Source organism: Corvus brachyrhynchos, unplaced genomic scaffold (genome assembly GCF_000691975.1).
Source record: "Corvus brachyrhynchos isolate BGI_N302 unplaced genomic scaffold, ASM69197v1 scaffold89, whole genome shotgun sequence".
Taxonomy (NCBI): Eukaryota; Metazoa; Chordata; class Aves; order Passeriformes; family Corvidae; genus Corvus; species Corvus brachyrhynchos.
In genome coordinates this window covers 1,745,511-1,767,888 of record NW_008246063.1, presented here as the reverse complement: position 1 = coordinate 1,767,888, position 22,378 = coordinate 1,745,511, and the positions used below count along the sequence as shown (strand labels likewise).

Below are 22,378 nucleotides of genomic sequence, written 5' to 3'. Positions count from 1 at the left end.
TGAGACCCTCACCAAAAAGAAAGGCATTGAAAAATGACCAGTGCAGGAGATAATTTCTACTGGCTTCTCCCTACCAGATTTGTTCACCTCAGCCATTTTTCAAACTCAAATTTTCCAGGGAAAGTAGAATAAAAAAGTAAAATTGTCACATTTCTGTCACCAACAGGGAAAAAGGCCTCTATTCCTCTCCTTCTTGTATCAATATTCAACTCTTACTGCTTTCATCTGCATTTTGACCCTGTGTGTTCCCACAGATAACGCAGTGGCCTAGCTTAACTGCTACCTGTACTAAAAGTAAGTTTAAGCACAAACAATTATTTTGCAATTATAATTTAAAATGAAAGGAAAAAAATGTGCCAGTATATATATATAAATCTTTATTCCAAAGCTCTGACAGCTCCCACTAAATCTTTTAGAGTTTAGATGGGGCACATGAGAATTCGCTTCAAGTAATAAAACACTGCTGTTAGCACACACATCTCAAGAGGAAGGAGCACCTTACCAAATTTAAAATGCAGACAAAGGAGCCCTGCACGAAGATATTTACTTTTTTTTTAACATTTCTATAATTTCAGGGAACCTAAATGCTTCATTTTGTAGTAGCTAAGGAAAAACTATTTACTGGTGCTTTGTTATGTTAATGTGCAGGTTGGGACTGGTTCTCCAGGTTGTATTGTTGAAGTGACTGCATGGATTGCTTGCAAACATTGTATTAAATAACCAGCCACTTAATCATTATTCCTGAGAGAAATCCCTCCATTAAGTTCCACAGAAGGTCTTAAACTTGAATGTTTCAGCAGTGTTGACATTTCTGATTTCTCAATTTATGTATACATTTGTTGACAGACTAATAAAAAACCTACACAGACTAATAAAAATACTGCATACACACACACACACACGTTTATATACATATAAACAGTAATAAATAACCAATGTTTGTAAGCCAGTCTGCGTTTACAGGATAATCACACTGTAACATAAGTAACAAGCAAATATACTCATGAATTAGCAGTTTAACAAAAAGAGGAAAACTGCTCAGTAAGATTTAAGAAACAGCCTGTGCCTCTGATCCCTGAGCAGCACAGATGAGCACAGGCTTAATTTAGAGTGTGTAAAGCTCTGGCAGGTCCCTTAAAAGCAGTTCACCCATAGGGCCATCTGGCTGATCACTCTCCCAAACCCATCCCAGATATTTCCAAAGCAGCCAAAACCAGGCAAACCACCCAGGAAGGGTGACCTGTACTCACACTGCATTATCCATATGTATGCAAGGGGCATCAACATTCCTCCCGACAGCAGCCCTGAGGGCTGTGGGATCAGGGCCCTTGCTGTCACACCATGGGGACAGTGTCCCTTCGGGTGTAAGATGAGCAGATATCATGGCACACAACACATGAGGCATCACATGCAATTTGACCAGCCCCAGGCCAGCAGTGAAAGTGACAAAAATGCTGCCTCATTTTCCGGTCACATCCCAGGGAACCTCATGAAAGAGGTGACAGAGGGCGAGCCATTTTTACATGTGTTTGTCTGGTGATCCACACCCAGTAGGGTACAGGAGAGTTCCCTGTGCTCCACAGGAGATCTGGATTGCATATTTTCGTTAGCAGATGAAGTTTTCTCAGTGATATTTGTCTATATGGGCTCATTTCAAGCGCAAGAGAGACTCTGTTTTCTCATGTACACCAATCAGTTTATATTTATGCCCTTAGCAGGGGTTGCCTTGCTAAAACTGGCTATATCTTTATCCTGATGAACATATTTGAGGTAAAAATGGCCTCCTGTCTGGGCAGACTATTTCAGCAGTTCCTGCTGGCTGAAGAAAGCAGATCCTTTAGACTGTACTGCATTCATTTTCTGCCTGACTCCTCTTTGACCTTTTTAGCCAAAGTCATCATTAACTCATTTGCAGCTTTGCAATCAGCTTTACAGTCAGGTCAAGTATTAAATTCATTCCAGTTTCATTTTAGACTTCATGTGGTATGTAACAAGTTATTTTCAAAGTGAATGCAGGATTACATGCAGGGTGACAAACATAATCTTGAATAAATATACATTAAAAACCAAGATTTTGTTGTAGACCACGCTTATTTTCTGCAATATCAAAGTTCTACAAAACTCATTACCCAAAATTGGGACAATATGGTTCACCAGAAAATGAGCTATAGATAATTTTCAAATCACATCACTCCATTACATCAGAGTAAAACAAACACCTGTGAGTCTCACTCCCTTGGTCTGGAGGTTTGCCCCAGAGCTTCAGAGTCCATTGTGCCCAAGGACCAACTAAAAGGCACTATGTGCTCTCTTGGAGCTCAGCCACATTTTGTCAAAACTCCAGGCACATGAAAATAACCAATTTATGCTTGAGGAAAAAAGAAAACTAGCAGGTTTTTTTTTCTGTCAGTCATAATGCAATTGATAACAAGTTTTTCTTTGTTCATTCCCCCACCCCTGTTCATCCCTGGAAAGTACTAACAATTACCACTGAAGAGTTATTTCTGCACAAGCTGTTTTCAAAAAGATTAATGTTTCTCTGTGTGTATGTGTGTGTGTGTGTTTTATTCTTGCTCCAATGAAGAAAAAAAACCCAATTCATAAAAAAATCCCTCAAACTGCTGTTGAAAAGTGCTGAACACCAACACCACCACAGCCATTATTCACCAACCACATCATATTGTTTGACAACTCAAGTTCTTTTCCTAAAGTACTGTTGCCTGATTATAGGGAAACACACCAAACAAAGCACATATAAATGATGTGCTTTTTATGGTGTCTTTCCAAGAACAAAAGTAGCTAATTGTTGACTTTCCTACTGGGAAATGTCTGTTTAATATGCAGATCTCTTAATGACTGCTCTAAAGCAAATTGTCTGTGCTACGGTAATTTAATCATATATATATACATATATATATATATATAAAAGTTTAGCTCCTACTTGGAATATGCTTTATCGTCTTTCCAGGTAGCACAAATCCATGTGCCCAGTGGTTCACAGCTGCCAGGTGTTTTGTTTATTGCAAATACTATTACTGAAAGCATTTGTAGGGTTTTTATAGTCCCACTTACTTGGTGCTGACTTGCTTTTGCCAACTGCTCGTTGGCTGATTCTACGTTAGAAGAAGAGGTCTCAATGTTGGCTTCAATGCTATCTGCAAATTAAAAGAATAGAAGATAATTACAGGGTGCAAACCAAAACCAAAGGCTTTACAGCAACAGCAATTCAGCAAATTACTCGTGGGCATAAAGAGAGGAGCAGCCCCTTGTTTGTGACCTGTAGTTCTGCAGGGAAGTAGGACCAACACCCATTTTGATGAACATCCAACCCATCAGTCAGAGGCAGGATGACTGACAGCTCTCCATGGGTTCTGTGACAGGATGGAGGTTACCTCTCATCCCATTCCCACTGAAATCGACGGGAAGAGTGACAGGGAATTCAACGAAAAGCAGCTCAAGACTGATAAATTTACTAGATTAAATTATAGAAGGGACATGACACCTGAAATTATCTCGTTATTAGAGTTCAGGGATAAGATTCATTCCGGTCCATGTGGGTTATTGACCATGCCCGGGTATCTGTTCTTGATCAAATCATCTCAGACAATATCACAGAGAACAAATCCATGGTGTGCAATTCCTCCCACTCTCCAGGAGTTGATCAGATTAAACAAACCACAGGCCAAACTCCTGGACCACATTTCCAAGCTGCAGTGGAGCAGCAACTTGGCTCAGATTGAGGCAAATTGATGGAATCTAAAATTAAGCAAGGAAAATCTCACCCTAAATTGGTTTGTCTGGCACTGGGGGAAGCCTGGAGGAACCACAAGGAATCAAAATGAGACTGGAAAAGAAAGATTATCAGCTACACATCAGAACTGGAAGGTCCCCACTTCCACCAAAAACAAGTATTAACTTTGACTCTTGACTATGCTTAGAAAGCAAGACACCTATGGTATAAAACCTGCATTAAAAGGGTTTGTTTTTCCAGCAGAAATCTTGGAAATCTTGACCAGTTTGTCCCCCAAGAGATGTGCAGCCAATAATTTCTGGCCACAGTGGAAGAGGAGGTGCTCTTGGTCTGTTTCCAGGAGCATTTGAACACAAAATACACCACACAGTGCATGAACATGATCAGGAGAACTCAACCACAGGTAGAAATTGGAGAATAATGTTCCAGGGATTTCTCAAATCCTTAATAAAACCAATGGAAATTCTTCAATTAATAGTATTGGGGGTTGGATTAAGACATGCCACAAAAGATTCAAGTAATTTATTCTTTGGTTCTAAAGGAAAGAACAGGAATTAATCTTGCCACTTCTGTGGTGGACAAAGAAATGAGAGTTTGCAGATAATTTGTGGAAAGTGATTGCATTCAGGTTTTGCCATTTTTAAATGGAACTGTGTTAAAGTCTGTTAATGTAATTATGCACTTAAAATAATTTTTTAAAAAAGCAAAGAAAAGCAAAAAAAAAATAACCAAAAATCCACAATCAAAGGAGAAGAAGAGCAAAACCCCAAGGGCCTAATCAATGTAACAGAACTTGCTCGTGTATAAAGTTTCTTGGGATCTTAGTGCAGACACCTTTCACTGCTCAACATCTCTTAAAGGCTGACTGGCCTCAGAAAATTAATCATTTAGGCAGAGAGGAGCTACAGAGGAGAAATGTATTAAATATATCCTTCTAAAACAAGAGTAATCTGTCTGTGCTTCTCCTGGGGAAGAAGGAAATCATAGAAGCTCCTTAATTTAGCTCCCTTAAAAGGCCCTCTGGAGGAACCCAGCGCTTTCCACTGCCTGCAGGGAGGCCTGAGGAGATTTGCCATCGTTAGATAAAATTAAACACTGTGCACACCCCCTCAGCGCTCCATGGAATGGGAGAACCATACCTTAGGCACTCTTTTTGCAAACAGCATCCAGGTTTTCCCCAGAACAGGCTTTCCCAAGTAAGGATGTGTGCTACCTGTCCTGTATGAGTCGAAGGATGTTACAGAGGGAGGTTGGGCCCTGGTGGAACTGTTTCTGCTCACTCATTCTCCCAGTGGGCGAATACCAGCCTTGGAATAAGTAAACCTCCCATTTAAATTCTATTTTTTGAAGCAACTTGTAATCCTGAGGCACAGGGGAAAACTAAAACAAACGAAAAAAAACCACCAAACCAGCTCTAAAGCTTTAAAATAATGAGACATTAATATGTAAAGCAATTTAACTAGAGATTTCTGATGATTAACACAGGAAAGCAAGGAGAGGAAAGAGAATTTGGCTCAAATCACAAAAAAAATAAGCAATAAGTCAATATGTTACTAAGTCAATGATGAATATGTCACTGACAGGCATTTCAGTGAATGTTTGCTGAACTAGTGGTGGTTCAGGACTCACCTTGGCCACTTTCAGGCTCCTTGCCAAGGTACCTCGCTTGGGGATAGAGAGATAAGGGTGGTAGCATCCTCAGTAGGCTGAAAAAACCTGCAGGAGGGATCTGCCTTTTCCTTTCCTTTTGGCTTTGTGATGAAGGGACAGTGACTTTGTTCCCAAACAGATGAGATAACCCAGCCCTGGGTCTGGAATTTCTCAAAGAAGCTGAATCCCGTAACAACTTTCTGCCCTCAGACTCTGATGACAAATTTATTGTACAACTTGAAAACAAAAATCCTAACGGGATGAGATCAACATTTTGGTAAACTGAGGGACAGACCTGCACCAAAGCACATGGTGTTTGCAACCAAATACATCAGAGAATTAGGAAAATATTTATAATTTTGCATCTAAAACACAATCTTGCAATAGGAGTTGTGAAGGTGACAGAGCTAGCCAGGTTTTAGATTCAATTTTTTATGATTTTATGACACATTTATCACACGGAGATGAAAATAATGATGACCCCAAGAGGTAGCTTTCAACTATCCAGCTATTTATCTGGGTCCTGAGATCAAGCCCTTCTAATGACCAACAGGAATTTTATATGGGAAAATACTGGAATGACAGTGGCTGGAGTGGGGGTTCTGCCCTAATCTTTCAGGGAATCACTCATATGACCTGAATTTTTACAGCAGCAACAATGGATTGGTTTCACAAGGCAGAATTTCAGCTGAACCACTTTAAAGAAAGGAAAGTGAGCTTGTGAATGAGAATTTTTAAATGCTCCCACTTGGCAGTAACCAAAATGGGCCCCTTCAGGTTTTCATAGTATGGTTTTATTTTTAGCACTTTAATAAGCTTAACCCTCTTTTATCGCTACAACTTCTGGCTAAAAATAATCAATACAGCATACTGAGAGGCACAATAAAAAGAAGAAGGGGGGAAAAAAGGGAGTATTTTGGTAATACATAAAGGTTTCTTTCCTAATTAAAAGCCAAGTTTGGAGGGAAATTGCTTTCAGCGTGAAAATGAATTTTGCCCATTCGAATTTCCATGTACTTGGAAAGTTTTAAGCGAGTGTCATTCCACGAACAAAAGACCCTCAGGCGTAGTGCAGACAGAACTGTGGATGTTAAAGGGAAGGAAAACTATGACAATTCTTCCAGAGCAAAGTTTAAAATGGCTCAGGGTTAGTAATTTGCAAACTTCAATGTAAACATTGAGTTATAAATCCTGCACACGAGAGGATTTATAAAATAATTGTGCTCATATGTTAAACGCAGGCTAAATGGGTCACACTGGCTTAGATTGGTGCAAGAAAATACAATTTTCAGCTCTGTGACTCATCAGGAGCTGTGGTTATTGCTTCCAAAAAAAGGCAGATAGAACCTACCTTCCTATCTGATTGCAGCAGATCTCTAATTCTTCCACACAACAACACATCACAACCCTCAGAGGTAAGGACTGAGGCACTGAACAACCAGTCAGCACCATTTTCCAGGCAGGCCTGGAAAGAGTATTTGAAGAACCCTAAAATGTCATAACCAGCTCTTCCTGTTGGTTTTCTTCAGCCAACAGCCCAAACCCCTTGGTCTGAATGAATAAAAGTGGCTACAGGGCAATGGCTGAACACCAGCATAAATTTACAGCACTTTTTCTCCTGAATGATTTATATTGTCCTTGAAATGCATCTTGGAAATGTCAAGCATCTGCTACATATGGATGTGCTGAAAAATGGTACTGCCCGGCCAGAGGTTTGCCATGCCTGCCAGAATACCTCTCCCAGGGATTTAAAATTCAAACATTGTCCTGTGTGTATCTATTGGAAACAACACATCCTGTCAGAGAATAAGGCACCTCCTATCATCTGCTCGGTGCTAAATGGCAGAGTGCAGAAATATTATCACTGTGGCATTTGCAAAGCAATTTACTGCTCTTTCTTACAGAGACAAGTGGCCTCAAATTCCTGATGTTTGCCACAGGAGAAGAGTCAGGTGCCTGTTCTGGACTCAGTGACCACTGCACACTCTCAGTTACCCATCCAAGGTGTCCTTAATTCCCATATGATGCTCTCAGATGGCCTGGGATAATCAATCCAAGGCTCTAGCTTTAAACCCACAAAATTTGCACATGTGAGGATTTTATATCATGGCAACAGACCTGATCAAATTTTTTCCCTATTTCCTTCTTTTTCTGATTAAAAAAAGTTATTTTGACAACAGGGTTTTTTTCATGAAGTAATTTATGGGTGTGTCAGATTTTTTTATTCCCCAAATAATCTCTGAAAGCAATTTACAGAGCAAAACAGCTCAAATTGCTTTGAATGGGAAGTTCCAGATATTTTCCTGTAGCACACCCTTTCCTTCCATAGAATCAGAGAATTGTGGAATGGTTTGGATTGGAAGGGACCTTAAAGGTCATCTTGTTTCAACCCCCTGCCAAAGGCAGGGACACCTTCCACTATCCCAGGTTGCTCCAAGCCACATCTAACCTGCCCTTGAACACTTCCAGGGATGGGGAGTCCATAACTTCTCTGGGCAACCTTTTCCTTGTGATTTACACTCAGTACATTTTTTTTTTTTAAATTCTGTAAGACATCCAAGTTAAAGAAAAATAAAATATGTTTCTTTAAATTTGCAAATAAAAAAAAGAAGTAAAGATCAAAATTTTATTTTTTCTGCAAATACATCTAATACATCTCATGAACTGACACAGTTTGGATAAATCCCTTAATTTCATTTGCATGCAACATTTTTCAGAAGTCCACTTCTGTCTATAATTAACACAAAACTCACTTCCCATCACACAGCTGAGTTATCAAGTCCTATTGCTGATGAAAGAAGTTTCTGAGTTTGTCACAGGAATAAATAAGTTTGGTAGGGGTGTGGATTCATAGAAATAAATATATTTTATTTCTGCTTGCTGCCTTGGAAAGATCATATATTTTACCTACCAAGTAAGGTCACTGATATTTACAACTTGCTTGACCTCTTTTGCTTTACATGGCTCTTTTGATTTACTTAAACTTCACCAGTCATGTTTCCCAAACAGTCTGGCAGAGAATTGCACCTCCCAGCAGAAATAAACCACCCACCTGGGCAGCTTCTGCCTTTCTGACATTTACTGCTCAAGTGCAGTGTTATTAGAAACTGCGACTGCAGCAGTTCTAACTAAAAAGCCCAAAAACTGCTCTGGATAAATTGATGTGAGAAGAATCCTACGGGTGGCAATAAACCTTGTGGAAGGAAGAGCCTTGCTTCTTGTACAAAATTAGCTGGCTCATTAACTGTAATTATACCAGCCCAATCACATTATGAGGGTCAAACACAGAAACAAACACAGCAGACAAATCTTTAGGCGTTAGTAAATTTGCAAGTGTGGAGTCGCCCATTATTCTTCTCCTTGTAAGCCAGCATGTGCTGTCTTACCAGCACTGCCAGCATGAGAGCTAAATGTGAGAGTCCTCATGCAAAGGATGACACAAATAATCACATTCACAGAGAGCAGAAAGAGGAGAGAAACACAAAAGTTCATGCAGTTTTTGTGCTGCTTGTTATCTCAAGTAAAATGAGTCGGTCAGAGATCACAGTAGTCCACACCTGGCTCCAACAACTCTGTCGTAGCAGAGGTCACCAAGCAGTGCCTCATATGACACTGAGCACCTTACAGGCTGCCCAGCCCTGTCCAGAGAGCTGTTCAGTGGACGCCACCACTGCTGCAGTCCAGATAAACAGGGAAAGCAGAGCCGTATAAAACACAACATAGAATCACAGGCTAGTTTGGCTTAGAAGATACCTTAAAGATCATCTCATTCTAACCCTCTGCCATGGGACACCTTCCACTAGACCAGGTTGATCAGAGACCCATCCAACCTGGCCTTGGACACTTCCAGGGGTGGGGCAGCCACAGATTCTCTGGGAAACCTGTGCCAGTGACCCAATGACCATGATTTTCAAATTGTTGCCTACAAGGCAATTAAGAATAATAATACCATACAATTTCAGCAGCTGGGGTGGTTTGCAATAAAGCTTTGTTAGACTTAGGAGAAACACAACTGATGACAAGGCATATACTGAAGGTGAACAAAGAAATGGGAAGTTTCTTGGGAAGTTATAGGGTGTTTTAAGATAGAATTGGGTTGTGAGCTGTAAAACCTGCTTGCAGAGGCACATGGCAGCACAAAGGAGCACATGGTGGCACACAGAGGCTTGTCTCCACGCCTCCACCGGACCCGGGGGGGAGGAGGTGTCACACAGCAGAGCCCTATGGAGAAGAGCCTGCCGGGAGCTGACGGGTGGGTGAACAGCGAGTGATCATCCCAAAAAAGGACATTGAGAAAGTGTGTTGCTGATGTGGCAACACGGGATAGGTCACGCCATATAAAGAAATACCGTGCCTTAGGAAAGTGTATAAAACCAACTGACTCCTTTGAATAAAGGATTCAGATTCCCTGCCGATCTGTGTCTGTCATTCAATCGCTGATAGGAAGTGAATGGGAAGTGGAATACATTGTACATGACTCAGAAACACTCCAGTGTACCCTTCGTGCATGGGCTGTGCTCTGTACTGACACATCATTCTGGGTCATATCAAGTCGCTGAAAGCAACACAGCCAGGAGAAGATTTTCCAACCCATCAGGAACCAATAAGAACATAAATGTACACGCTCCCATAACAGCCTCCTCTGAGAATCACTTAGGAATCTTAAGCAAATGAGAGACTTTGCAGGTGACATTCAACTGATTGGAGATGTTAAAGCTGTTACATTCAGATGTTAGGGGACTGTTCTCAAGATGTGCTCATTTTCTGCAGATGTCCCAAGCTGAGACATATAACTCGGGAGGGTTTAGTTAAGGCTCCAGTTGAATGATTTCCCAGCTCAGTTTGCAGTCTGACAGCAGACTCCTGGCTGTGCCATCCAGGCAGTCAGACTGGAGGAGGATGTGCTGATGGGCCCTCTTGACGGCCTTCGGGTCAGAAAGGCAACAAAGTGGACTTGATTTCACAGGAAAAAAACAAAAAAATATTAAAAAAAAACCCCAAAAACAAAACTGAAAAAACCTCCCCATATCCCAGAGCTTCCAAAATAAGCAACCTATTTGCATTCATGCAAGTATCTTTTCCTTTGAAGGAAGTTTATTGCTATTGTTACCATCACTAGGCAATAAGTGACAGTGTGGCACATCAGTGAATGGCAGCATTGCTCAAGGACTGAATACATTGGCCCATCAAGAAGTTCCTCCTGACTGAAGGAAAGCAGCAGCTGCCATGTCTTGACTTCTTTTTTCAGGTCTGTGGGCTCCAGCCTGACAGATACCAGGCAGAAGTGTTTGTTAAGTGAGGAAACATCAACTTTAGATCACATAAAGAATTTTTTTCATCCAGTTATTTTTAGATATAAAAAGTCCAGACTTCAAGAATCAAGTGAAGTGAAAGCTAAGTAGCACCAAGATCTAAATCTGGATGAGTATAGGTCTAAAAAGAAAGTCTGAGGAAGTCTTAAGCTTGACACAGTAGGACATTGATCTGTTCTGAGGAGGCCACCAAGTTAATTAGAGGGATGGAGCACCCCTCCCTAAGAGGAAAGGCTGAGACAATTGGGACTGGAAAAGAGAAGGGTTTGTGGTGATCTAAATGCAGCCTTCAAGTACCTGAAAGGAGCCTGCAAGAAAGATGGAGAGACTATTTACAAGAGCCTGGAGTGACAGGACAAGGGGGGATGGATTAAAACTACAGTAGAGTAGGTTTAGTAGGAAGAAATTCTTTCCTGTTAGGATGGTGAGACCCTTGCACAGGTTGCCCAGAGAAGCTGTGGCTTTCCCATCCCTGGAAGTGTCCAAGACCAGGTTGGACAGCGCTTGGAGCAATCTGGTCTAGTGAAAGGTGTCCCTGCCCACGGCAGAGGGTTGGAACTGGTTGATCTTTAAGGTCCTTTCCAACTCAAATTGTCCTATGATTCCATGATTCTTTCAGCCAGTGAGATTTGCGCAAAGATAGATTTGTCTACATTTATTCTGGACAAAGAGGTAGAGAACTGGTAAATTCCTTCCTGTGTTTCTGTTCTTGCAATGTTAAAATACGTGGCCACTATGTGAACTTGGGATCTTTTCCCAGTTTAGGGAGTTGGGGAGGTTACAGATACAAAAAACTTGTTTCCAAAACTGCTCAAAAAGAGTCAGAAATGTGACACTTTTAAAATTGTAAAATGTTTTCAGAACAATGTGGATCTTTCCTTGTAGCTTTGAGAAATGCGATTGAGCTGTAAACAGTGATAGAAGTGGTGAAAGTTGAAATCGAGCAGTTTAGATCAGGAATGTAGATTTTGGATGTTATTCTGGCATAACTACTAAGGTTACATACACAGGTAAGACGGAAAAAGAGCTCTTCTAAAACACAGGACAGCATTTCCTTTAGCCTCGGGCAAAAAAAATAAGCACTCATTCCTATTCAGGTCAATTTTGTTCTTGGTTACAAGACAAACAGAAGCCTAGAAAAGTGGACAAATGTGCACTTGCTTTCATCAGGTTTCAATACAAATATTTGCATTTGTGTTGTTGACACTTTCTTCAGAGGAACTGAGGATTTAAGGATTCTCTTCTCCCTAACACCAGTCACAAAACTGATTCCATGGAAGTTTGCCTACACATCCCAGTACGACCAAAGTACAAGCTCGCACATCAAAACAGAGATGTTCAGCATGAAACACTGGGAATGTTTCAGGCTGTTGGGGAACTTACATTTCAGCTGAGTGGACATCTATGAGTATGGAAAGGAGGGACTGTTGCAGCTGCAATCACCTCCAACATAATTTTCTTCTCACAGTGCCAAGCCTTTAATCCTTGAATGCTTTGGCTGCAGAATCCTTCTGCTACCATGACAGTAAAGTTTAGTGGAGATGAACCTCTTCTGGCCATCTGGAGATCTTGCCATTTGTCCATCAGATCCCCAAAGTTGTCCTCAATGCATGCCAGGAATAGTTATGGAATAGTTATGCCCTGCTGTGTTGTCCTTCCAGCTGATGCTGAGGTGGTTGAAATCCCCTGTGAGGACCAGAACCTGCAAAGGTGAGGCTGTTCCTGTCTGTCTGTAAAGGGCCTCATGCACTTTGCCTGTCCTCTTTTTAATCCTGACCCATAAAATTTGCACCAGCTTCTCATCCATCTCCAGGCAGCATGCCATGCACTCCAGCTGCTCTCTCACATAAAGGGCAACTCTTCCTCCTCATTTTCCTATCCTATCCTTCCTAAAGAGCCTGTATTCCTCCAAGGCAACACTTCATCACGAGAGCCAACCCACCACATCTCCATGATCCCAACAAAATTGTAGCTCTGCAACTTCACACAGATCTCTAACTCCTCAGGTTTATTCCCTGTACTTTGTGCATTTAGCACCACAGAATCTTCAGTTCCTGCAGAGGATTTGGGATATTTGTCCATGATGGTGGTGCCTGGTAGGCAACTTCCCTGCTCACTTCCAGGTCTGAAGGTGACCCTGCCCACACCCCATTTTGATGATTTTGGGAACCTTTCCTGCCACATCACCCCATGTCCTTTTCTCAGCAATCCTGTCCTCTGCTGCCAGGCAGGGACTGCTGGTCACACCCTCCCTCCCCCACCATTACTAAAGTCCTCCTTATGTGGTGGATCCCATCTCTCCCAAGCAGCTGCAAATCTGCAGACAGGGTTCCATTGAACCGAAACCATGTCACCAACACCAGTTCTAGAGCCAATTATTGCTTTGTCCCACTAGTGTCCTCCTCCTTGCTCTCCTTCCCCTCACGAGCAGCCTATGTGATGAAGCTGCACTGGGATGCTTTTGCCAGGAGCTCCTGCAGGATTGTTTTGGGGAGACTGCTGATTCCCAGCTAACCCAGGCCATTGGTTTGTTTTGGTTTCAGAGGCTTGGGCTCACTGATACGGTAATGCATAATTAAATATTTGTACCAAAAAGATGCCAGGACCAGGAACTTGGGCACAGAGTTTGTTTGCAGAAGATATAAAATAATAGAGATATCCTCTCCCAAGTCTGCATTTTATTTCTTTCCTGCATGACAGAAATTGCTCTCTCCCCTAGGGAGCATTATCAAGGTGTTCCTTAAGGAACTGGCCCACATGCCAGAAAAAACTCCTTTTAGGTTTTTGCAAGAAGCACGGGTTACTCTGCCTGTGCCATGCACAGGCCAGACAAACTCTCCCCACAATTCTCCCCAGCTCAGGTGAACCAGAGAGGGGATTTCTCTGGGAGCATTTTGCTGAGGGGCTCATCTCATATTCCCTGGTTTGGTCTTCCCTGCGTTTCCTAAACAAGCGCACACAGAGCTTTCATTCCATGCATGTCAGAGGAACAGACTTAAAAAAAAAAATAAAACAAGTGCCAAGAGAGCTGTCTCTTGTCATCATGAAATTATCACTGTGGGGGTTTCAACATCCCTTGCCTCCTGATTCTTCACCTCACTTACTTTTGTGTAATATGAATGTCAGAAGATAAACAGTGGGACCCTTCAGCAATTGGTTGGGAAGATACCTTGATTGGCTGTCAGGATTAAAAGATAGTCAAAAAAACCTGTTAAAAATCTGCTGGAGTCTAAGAGGAAGAAGAAGAAGAACAACAAAAAAACCCCACAAAAACCTTATGCTGGCTCAAAAACAAAATGTCCTACTTAGTCTAACAGCTTCTCACAGTGAAGTTAATACTGGGATGGCTTCTGTGCATGGGTAACATCTTAAAATAATAAATATTGCCTTAAGAAAAGGAGTTGTGAGGATCTTGAAGCTAGTTGATGTATGTTGTCATGTCCCTCAAGGCATTAGCATCTGATGTGCTTTTAGAGATGAATCAGGCTCCAAAGTTATCCATGTACAAAAATAAGCTTTCAAACCAGCATTAAGGGAAAAAGAAAAAATAAAAAAAAAAAGGAAAAGAAGTAGCAAAAAAGAAGAAAATATACAAAAAACTTATTTTAAATATAATTTAGATTTTTTCCTGCCCCTGTGAACCCGAGTGGTGTTTCTCAGAGGGGTGTAGTTCTTGTAAGTGTATCTTATGCTAATGGAAATTTGCAAAGGTATGAACTTGGCAAAGAAATCCAGAATGATTAATAAGCAGAAGAGGAGAGTTTCTGCTTTAAAGGTCTGCATATGGCTTGCTCCTGCTCCCAGGAGCACCAGTGAGAACTCCAGCTGAGACTTGAGGTGAGAAATAGCCCCACAAACCTTGCTCCTCTGGAGTTTAGGTCCCTCAACGAGCCTTTAGGACTATTAGCTCTCAAATTTGGAAGTAGGCTGTTTCAGAAGTACCACATATTATTATTGTCCATACACAAAATTAGAGACAGAAAAAAAGTCCGATTTTTCTTCATCAGAAAAGAGCAGTGACAAAGACAAAGGTCAGAGGGAGCTGATCTAAAGTGTTTTATTTCTCTTTTCACAAAAAGTGGTGGCTCTCAGTGATGGGGCGCTTCTAAAGACAGGACTAGGGGTCACTCTCATGTCTTTTCCCAGTTTCCTCCATCCGGTTTTTTCCTAGTCATTGGTAGCTGGAGAACAGGAGGAGATCAACTAATAGGTAGAAACTTCAGACTGTATATGAGCACATCTTGATGTCAGGCTTCTGTAAATTTAATTAGACACACCCTGCTATGTGGAATGAAAATTCTATTTGGAAACAAAAAGCTGCTTAATTTTCTCTAGTTTCATCAATACTCATAATAATAATTACTACTACTATTGTTTTTTAATTACAGTTCCAGGTAGAAAGGAAGAATTAGATCCCTTTCCAGTTAATGTTATATATTCTCCATCTTCCTTTTTGCAGTCTAAAGGGAATGGATTTATCTCCCTGTGAATTCTATTTTATGCTAAATATACCAGCAAACTGTCCATAACATGAGAACCTTATTGCACAGGGCAGCTTGTCAGATCAAAACATCTCTGGATGTACAAAAAGCTCAAAACACAGGGAAAATAATCACAGCATCAACAAAGGGCTGCTCGTGAGGGACAAGATCACGTTGGAATGGTGGCAGAGGGTAATAAAGCCCATAATTTTCATGTGACACCTACCTATTGTGTCTCCTTGCTCATGCACCATGGAGGCCAGGTCTTTGATGATCTGGTTCACATCCAACATGTCACTCTGAAAAGACAGAAATCCGAACATTAACGCGGAATGGGGAATATCCAAGCATAAAAGGCACGTTCCACAGTCCAGCCTGGCAAAGAAAAACACAAACCCAGAAATCTTCATCGGAGTACAAGTAAAAGGGAAAATTGTAATGCTCCCATAGTAAATAAAAAAGTCCCTCAGAGCCATGGTTTGCTGGATCTAAGTCAGCCAGCTGACTCAAGCTTTGTGAGAGGAACAAGTGAAATGATCAGATTTTATGGCTGCTTTTCAGAATTGTGGAGGACTAAGGAAAAACAACAATAAAAACAACAGTGGCAAACCCTTCTCTTTCTAAAAAAGTTATTGGTGACGCAGGCTGTTCCTCCATTCAGACTGTTTTCTCCTACACAGAAAAAGGCCATCTTCAGCACAGCATCCATCTGATGCTATTCATAAACTGATGGAGATACAATCAAAAACTCCCTATTGCTAGGGCAATAAGGAAAGAGCTGTTTCATGAACAGATTCATTTATACGTTTTCAAGTAGTTTCTAAAAAAGTTATTGGTGACGCAGGCTGTTCCTCCATTCAGACTGTTTTCTCCTACACAGAAAAAGGCCATCTTCAGCACAGCATCCATCTGATGCTATTCATAAACTGATGGAGATACAATCAAAAACTCCCTATTGCTAGGGCAATAAGGAAAGAGCTGTTTCATGAACAGATTCATTTATACGTTTTCAAGTAGTAAATAAAGAAAAAAAAAAAAAAAAAAAAAAAAGCAACGACATTCAGCTCTGAAATTTTCTCTGTGAAAACACAGCAAATTACCCATGAGTTTGTTTCCTTCATTTCTGAACACTCACCATATAAAGGAGCAAATGTGAGCATATGTTGACATCATATGACACTGTCTCTTGTAAAAAGAATTAATTTAGCACTAATAGACATAATAATATAGACACTGCTAAATGCATTACCAGTAAGGGAACATTACCAGAGCACAAAAAACAACACTAAAACAGGATGTATTCTTTTTTTCAGCTGTACAAATCAGAGAATCGCAGAAACATTGAAATGGGCAGGAAACTCTGGAAATTATTTAGCCCAACAGCCCTTCTCAGAGCAGACAATTAATGTAGTTTGCTCAGGGCCATGGTTTTGTCTGCCTCCAAGGATGGAGATTCCACAGACTGTCTGGCAAACTGTAAGTCCATGGAACCCTGTGTGTGGTTTGACCACGGCTGGATGCCAGGCACCCACCAAATCTGCTCTCTCATTCCCCTCCACAAGTGGACAGGGGAGGGAAAATATAATGAAGGGTTCATGAGTTGAGATAAGAACATGGAGACCTCCTCCTGCAAATATTATCATGGGCAAAACAGACAGTTATTAATTGAATTTATTACTAACAAAATCAGAGCAGGATAATAAGTTTCTCAGCTGTCTGGACACAATCCTGTGCCATGTGCTCTGGGAAGACTCTGCTGGAACGGAGAGGTTGGACCAGATGACCCCACTGTGGTCCCTTCCAGCCTGACACACTCTGTGATTCCATGTTCATCCCAAAAGATCCAATTGCTGCCACCACACTTTTTAAAGGACTCTGTTTCCCTACTAGGAAGTTTAGAAAATGGTGCAAAACGAATGCATGTCCTCCTACTGAAGTTTGCTATGAGAATATAACTGGCGTAACACTTGAACACGTAATGCAATAGAACTGCATCAATTTAAAATGAGGTCTGGGAGTCCCACTGTGAGTGGTAGAATACACCAAATTGTTGAATGACTGAAGATGTAGGAAAAACAAAAGATTGAAAAAGCTGTGAGAAATCATAATAAAGCAAAAAACACTCCCCCCACCAAAGACTCCCCCCACCAAAATGCACTTCATTCCTTCCCTTGTCAAGCATAATGAAGCTTTAATTATGGATGGTATTATTCCTAACTTGTAAATACTGCAGAATATTTTGCAAAACAATGAAGATTAAGTAACTTGAGATTGTACTTGAGCACTGTGTTAGTAAATCATTGCTGGAAAATGAGGAGAAATTAGTGGTGATTTTTGTTTTGTGTAGCGAAGTTTTCTGAGCTTTTTGTGAAAGTATTTCAAAGGAGAAAGCTAAAGTTTAGCAAAATGTGAAGAATTGTGATTTAACTTTAATGTGTTGTTCTGCTCTTGTTTAACTGCTTTGCAAAAGATGATGAAGGAAAATACAAACAAAAAAATAATAATACTAAAAAAACCCAGAATGCTGATTTTTCTGTCTTGGCTAAATTGTTACTGACATAATTTTTGGTTTCTGTTCTTTGCAATATAAACACAATCATTTCTGCACTTCAATCTGCTTTATTTTGTTGTACTTCTTTTTCAGCACTTTAAGTGAAGGTGGCTTAAAACTCACAAATACATTTTTGCATGTACATTTGGTTAGACAGAGTTTATTGCAATACATTGAATTATACATGGCCTTCACCCACCCCAAGCATTTCCACTGGAATAAAACAGATGATACACTGACTTCTTATAGGGCCCTTCCCAGCTAATTTAGCCATGAGGAGTTGGGCTGTCTGTGTCCTGATCCCCAGATATTACATGAGGCAGGGAAGGATGAGAAAGGAAATTCAATGCTGTGTGTGAACGGTGCCAGTTCAGCTTTGCCATTTGTATTCAGGTGCTTGGGAAGAACCAGCCATCTGCAGCTGCAGAGTAGAGATCCTTTCCATAATGTTGCAATAACACTTAAAATTACTGTTTAGCAAATATGCATCAGTGAGAGCCAGCGCTGAGTTGTGAGGCAGGAAACGCTGCGACTACTGCACTTAAGGAAAAGCAAACAGGGGTGAGTTATAAAGCACAGAGAACAAAAAAAATCTGACCTGAAGGAAGAAATCTGTTGAATAATTTAACCTGGCAATGTGAAGTTTCAAAGGCCTTGATATATGTCAGGAAAACAAAGGAAGAAATAGAAGAAAGAAAAATACCCAGAAATAAAGACTTTCCATAATGGAATATACCTTGGAGCTAAGCTCCTGCTCCTTCTTGCCAGGTCTGCTCCATCCCCAAGTACCTCTGAACTTGCCAGGCATCAGAGTTTGTTAGGAAAATCAGATTGCCTTTGGTTTCCCATGTTTGCACACACTTTGCAGAATTCCCAATGAAATACAGCTCCTCATAAATCTCTGACTCCACAGAATCCAGCAGTGCAGCAGCCACCACCATTCCCAAAATTCTGTCTCCCTGCCAGCTAACTAGGCTGGGGCTCCCTAGGTTTTAATTAACACCAGCCTTTCCTGTCCGGCGACAATTCATTCAGTGTATTCTGCAGCAAGAGGGAGACAGGTTTAAACTGTTCCATATAAATCCTCTTTACTTTTCTTTTTTCCCCCAAAAGGAGAAATCTGTTGTTCAGATTAGTTGACAGGATTTAATATCATCCATTCTGGAACAAAAAGAATTAAACTAGTCAACAATAAAATGAAATGGCAGTAGCTAAAGATGGCCAAAAAAGCAGAGAAGTGATAGAGAAGAAAACGAGAGATGTGGAAGAATTTGAGGCCCCTAAGTTCCAGAGGATTAACTCTCACTAGGGGAAATTAGTTTGGGAAGTTCTTAACAGAAAGCACTGGGTTTAAAAGGCAGGACTATTTGAGTAATTTAACCTGACTCAACAAGAGAATAATGTCACTGCATAGTACTGAGATTTTGGGGAAAAAATTAAATTTCTAAACCTGACACAAAAATGGTTGGAAATATGATTTTGCAGATAAACCAGAAATTTCAATTTCAAATTTTTGCTTTAACAAGATAGAGATTTCAGCATTTTTGAAATTAATTTGTGAGCAAGTTGGGTTATAAAACCCAGACATTGTCACCAATGTGAGAACAATAAGTCCCAGCAGCCCATTTCCCCACGTAATGAGCATTACTGAAGTTTTTCCAAGACAGCAAAGAAGCAAACCTCTTCTCTCTTCCACTCTCATGCTTCGTGGGGTGAAGATTTACTCACACTGAAAACTTCCAACATAACCCTGCCTTTAATGATTTCCTAAGGACACTGCTGTATTCCAGCCATGGGAATGGTGTTAAATAAACCAGAGAGGGGAGCATGCTCTCCTCAGAAGGACACAGAATAAATCTGTGTAGTCAATAATTCCTCTCTCACATGGAGCCAGATCCCAGCCTCCTCTATCAGTGTCAGCTCAGGTCCTCAAGGGAAGAGTCACACTAATTTCTAGGAATGTTTGCCTTAGGTTTGTATAAAAATGGGATCAAAAGTCTCAGTGGTCTATCCTATTTAGCATATGTGCTTTTGTATTTACTCACAAATCAGCCACTCATTTTTTTAAAGGACTATAAATTAGCATTTAAATTAATTGCTGCCTCAATATTCAGGAGCTGCTGAATTTTTACAAGCGAGGTGACATTCTGACCCATCATCTACTCTGCAGCAAGCAGCCAGGAGAACTATAAAATAAACCTCAAGGAGATCCTGAAAGATGTCCTATAAGGCCCAGGTGTGTATTTCTGCACATGGAAGCACTCCAAAACACAATAAAGCAAAACAAAACCCTTGTGCTTGTTATCTTTGGGGGAAAGAATAAAGAAACAAGAAAAAAACCCCAACCAACAGCTCTTTGTAGTGTCTGTCATGTTTTACCAAAGAGATGCTGAGATGTTTCTCGTGTTGTCCCATCTGCAACACCCGTGGGGCATCTCCTGTGGTCCACCATGTATGGACATGGAAAGACAAATCAGAGCATGGTGTTTGTCTGTCCTCATTCCTTTCTGAGAGACAGGGGAAGGAAAGGAAAAGGAAAAAATAATATAAAATGAGAGCAAGCTTCTGATGCAGGATGGGCAGAAACTAAATCTTGCTGCAACAGCCTTTCAACAAATATTTTCCTCTTGTCTATGGGTGGGGAGAAAAAAATGACATTCAATAAATCAATCTGATTCAGCCTAAGCAACAACAGACCAGCAGAAAATTGTTTTGAGGGCAGAAACTATCCAGAACAGCAATTACAGACTGAGTTAGATCTCCTCTGGGACTCAACAACAGCCAGAGTGTGGAGTTTCTCTCTCTCTCTCTTGCCTGTGTGCATTTCCTTTCTCTTTTGCTGTCTTAGAGGTCTGTGTCATCTCAGGGAGTGTAGAACTGTGTTGCATAATTAAAGCAGGCATTCTGAGCTTTGGGATGCAAGTCCAGCACCTACCTGGGGACACCAGCTCAAGAAACACAACAGGAAGGGGGTTCCTGTCCACCAAAAGCCAAATGGGGAGGCTGTGGGAGGTGAGATGCCTGGAGCTCATCAGACAGAGCCGAGGCCATTGCAGAGGGCACCTCACCAGGGATAAGTACAGAGATCCTGCACGCTGCCAGCTGCTATTTTATTCATTCTGCCCCTGGCTGGATGCCACGTGCCCACCAAAGCTGCTCTGTCACTCCCCTCCTCAGCTGGACAGGAGAGAGAAAATACAACAAAAGGCTCGTGGGGTGAGATAAGGACAGGAAGAGATCAGTCATCAGTAACTGTCGTGGGCAAAATAGACTTGATTTGAGGACATCATTTTCGTTTATTACCAGTGAAAATCAGAGGAGGGTAATGAAAAGTAAAACTAAATCTTAAAACACTTCTTCCCAGCCTTCCCTTCTTCCTGGACTTAACTTCACCCCCAAGTTCACTCCCTCCTCCACCGCTGTGGCACAGGGGAATAGGGAATGAGGGCTGTGGCCAGTTCATCACACATTTCTTCCTTCTCCCTTAATTCCCAGCTCCATTGTGGGGTCCCCCTCATGGCAGACTATCCCCCACAAACTGCTCTAACCTGGGTCCTTCCCATGGGTGCAGTTTTTAATGTGGGTCCCCCACAGGGTCACAAATCCTTCCAGCTGTATCATCATGGAATCAGAATCATAAAATCACAGAATGGTTTGGGTTGAAGGAAACTTAAAGATCATCCCCTGCCATGGCCAAGGACACCTTCCACTATCCCAGGTTGCTCCAAGCCACATCCAACTTGGCCTTGGACACTTCCAGGGATGGGGCAGCCACAGCTTCTCTGGGCAACCTGTGCCAGGGCCTCCCCACCCTCACAGGGAAGAATTTCTTCCTAATATCCAATCTAAATGTGCCTTCTGCTGGTTTAAAGTCATTCTCCCTTGTCAGGCTTGTCTAAGGGAAATATAATAATACAAACATAGGAAGAGGTAGCTTGTCCTTTTTTAAAACCCTTTGGATCTGGAAATAGGAGATGTGTTAATGGAGGAGGTCATCAATAATTCTGCTTTTTGAGTCGAAATCCTCACTTTATATTTGGGAAATATAATAAAGCATCAAAGATCACATAAAGCATTCTTTTTACCGACTTTGATTCTGATCTTCAAATTAATTAACACCCCAAATTTCATTTAAATTCTTCAGTTTGTAAAGGTGAATTCCTGTATGTACGTGTATGTCAGTATTTATACAGGCACATAAGCACATGTATTCTCATGTACCACGAACACTCCCACCTGTATAAACAGCCACTGGATATAGAGAGACAACTAATAATTTTAAGATTAACTTGCCCTGAACATACACCAGGTGTTAAATGCACATTTGAGGCTTAGCAGATTGCAGAGATATAAACACAGCCTATTTCTGTCTACAGTAGCAGAAAACATACCTTAAATCTCAGGCTTCATTTTCCTGGCTAAACACTCTGGTGTAAAATAAGCATGAACACTGATATGATCTGATAACAGGCAAGTAAACAAAAAAGAAAAGAAAGGAAAAATTTGTTTGCTTTGCTTAGTTTTAACCCCCCCAAAAAAAAAAAAAAAAAGCTGTGTTGATTCCATTTTGTCTTCAAGTTAATGCTGTGATAGCTTTGATACCAGGGAGAGCAGGAGTGATGTGAGCAGGAAT

The 22,378-nt window shown here is 41.1% G+C and overlaps 1 protein-coding gene across 4 annotated transcripts in view; it reads right to left on the bottom strand.

Moving 5' to 3' along the window:
- The window catches only part of TSNARE1 (t-SNARE domain containing 1), a 447,763-nt gene that overhangs the window by 173,551 nt on the left and 251,834 nt on the right, over positions 1-22,378 (bottom strand). For all 4 annotated transcript variants that reach the window (XM_017746684.1, XM_008643063.2, XM_017746682.1 and 1 more), the window contains 2 exons: positions 15,421-15,493; positions 3,073-3,155 (listed from right to left, as the gene is read on the bottom strand). In XM_017746684.1, the coding sequence (XP_017602173.1) occupies positions 3,073-3,155; positions 15,421-15,493 (156 nt within the window). The remainder of the gene's footprint in view (positions 1-3,072; positions 3,156-15,420; positions 15,494-22,378) is intronic.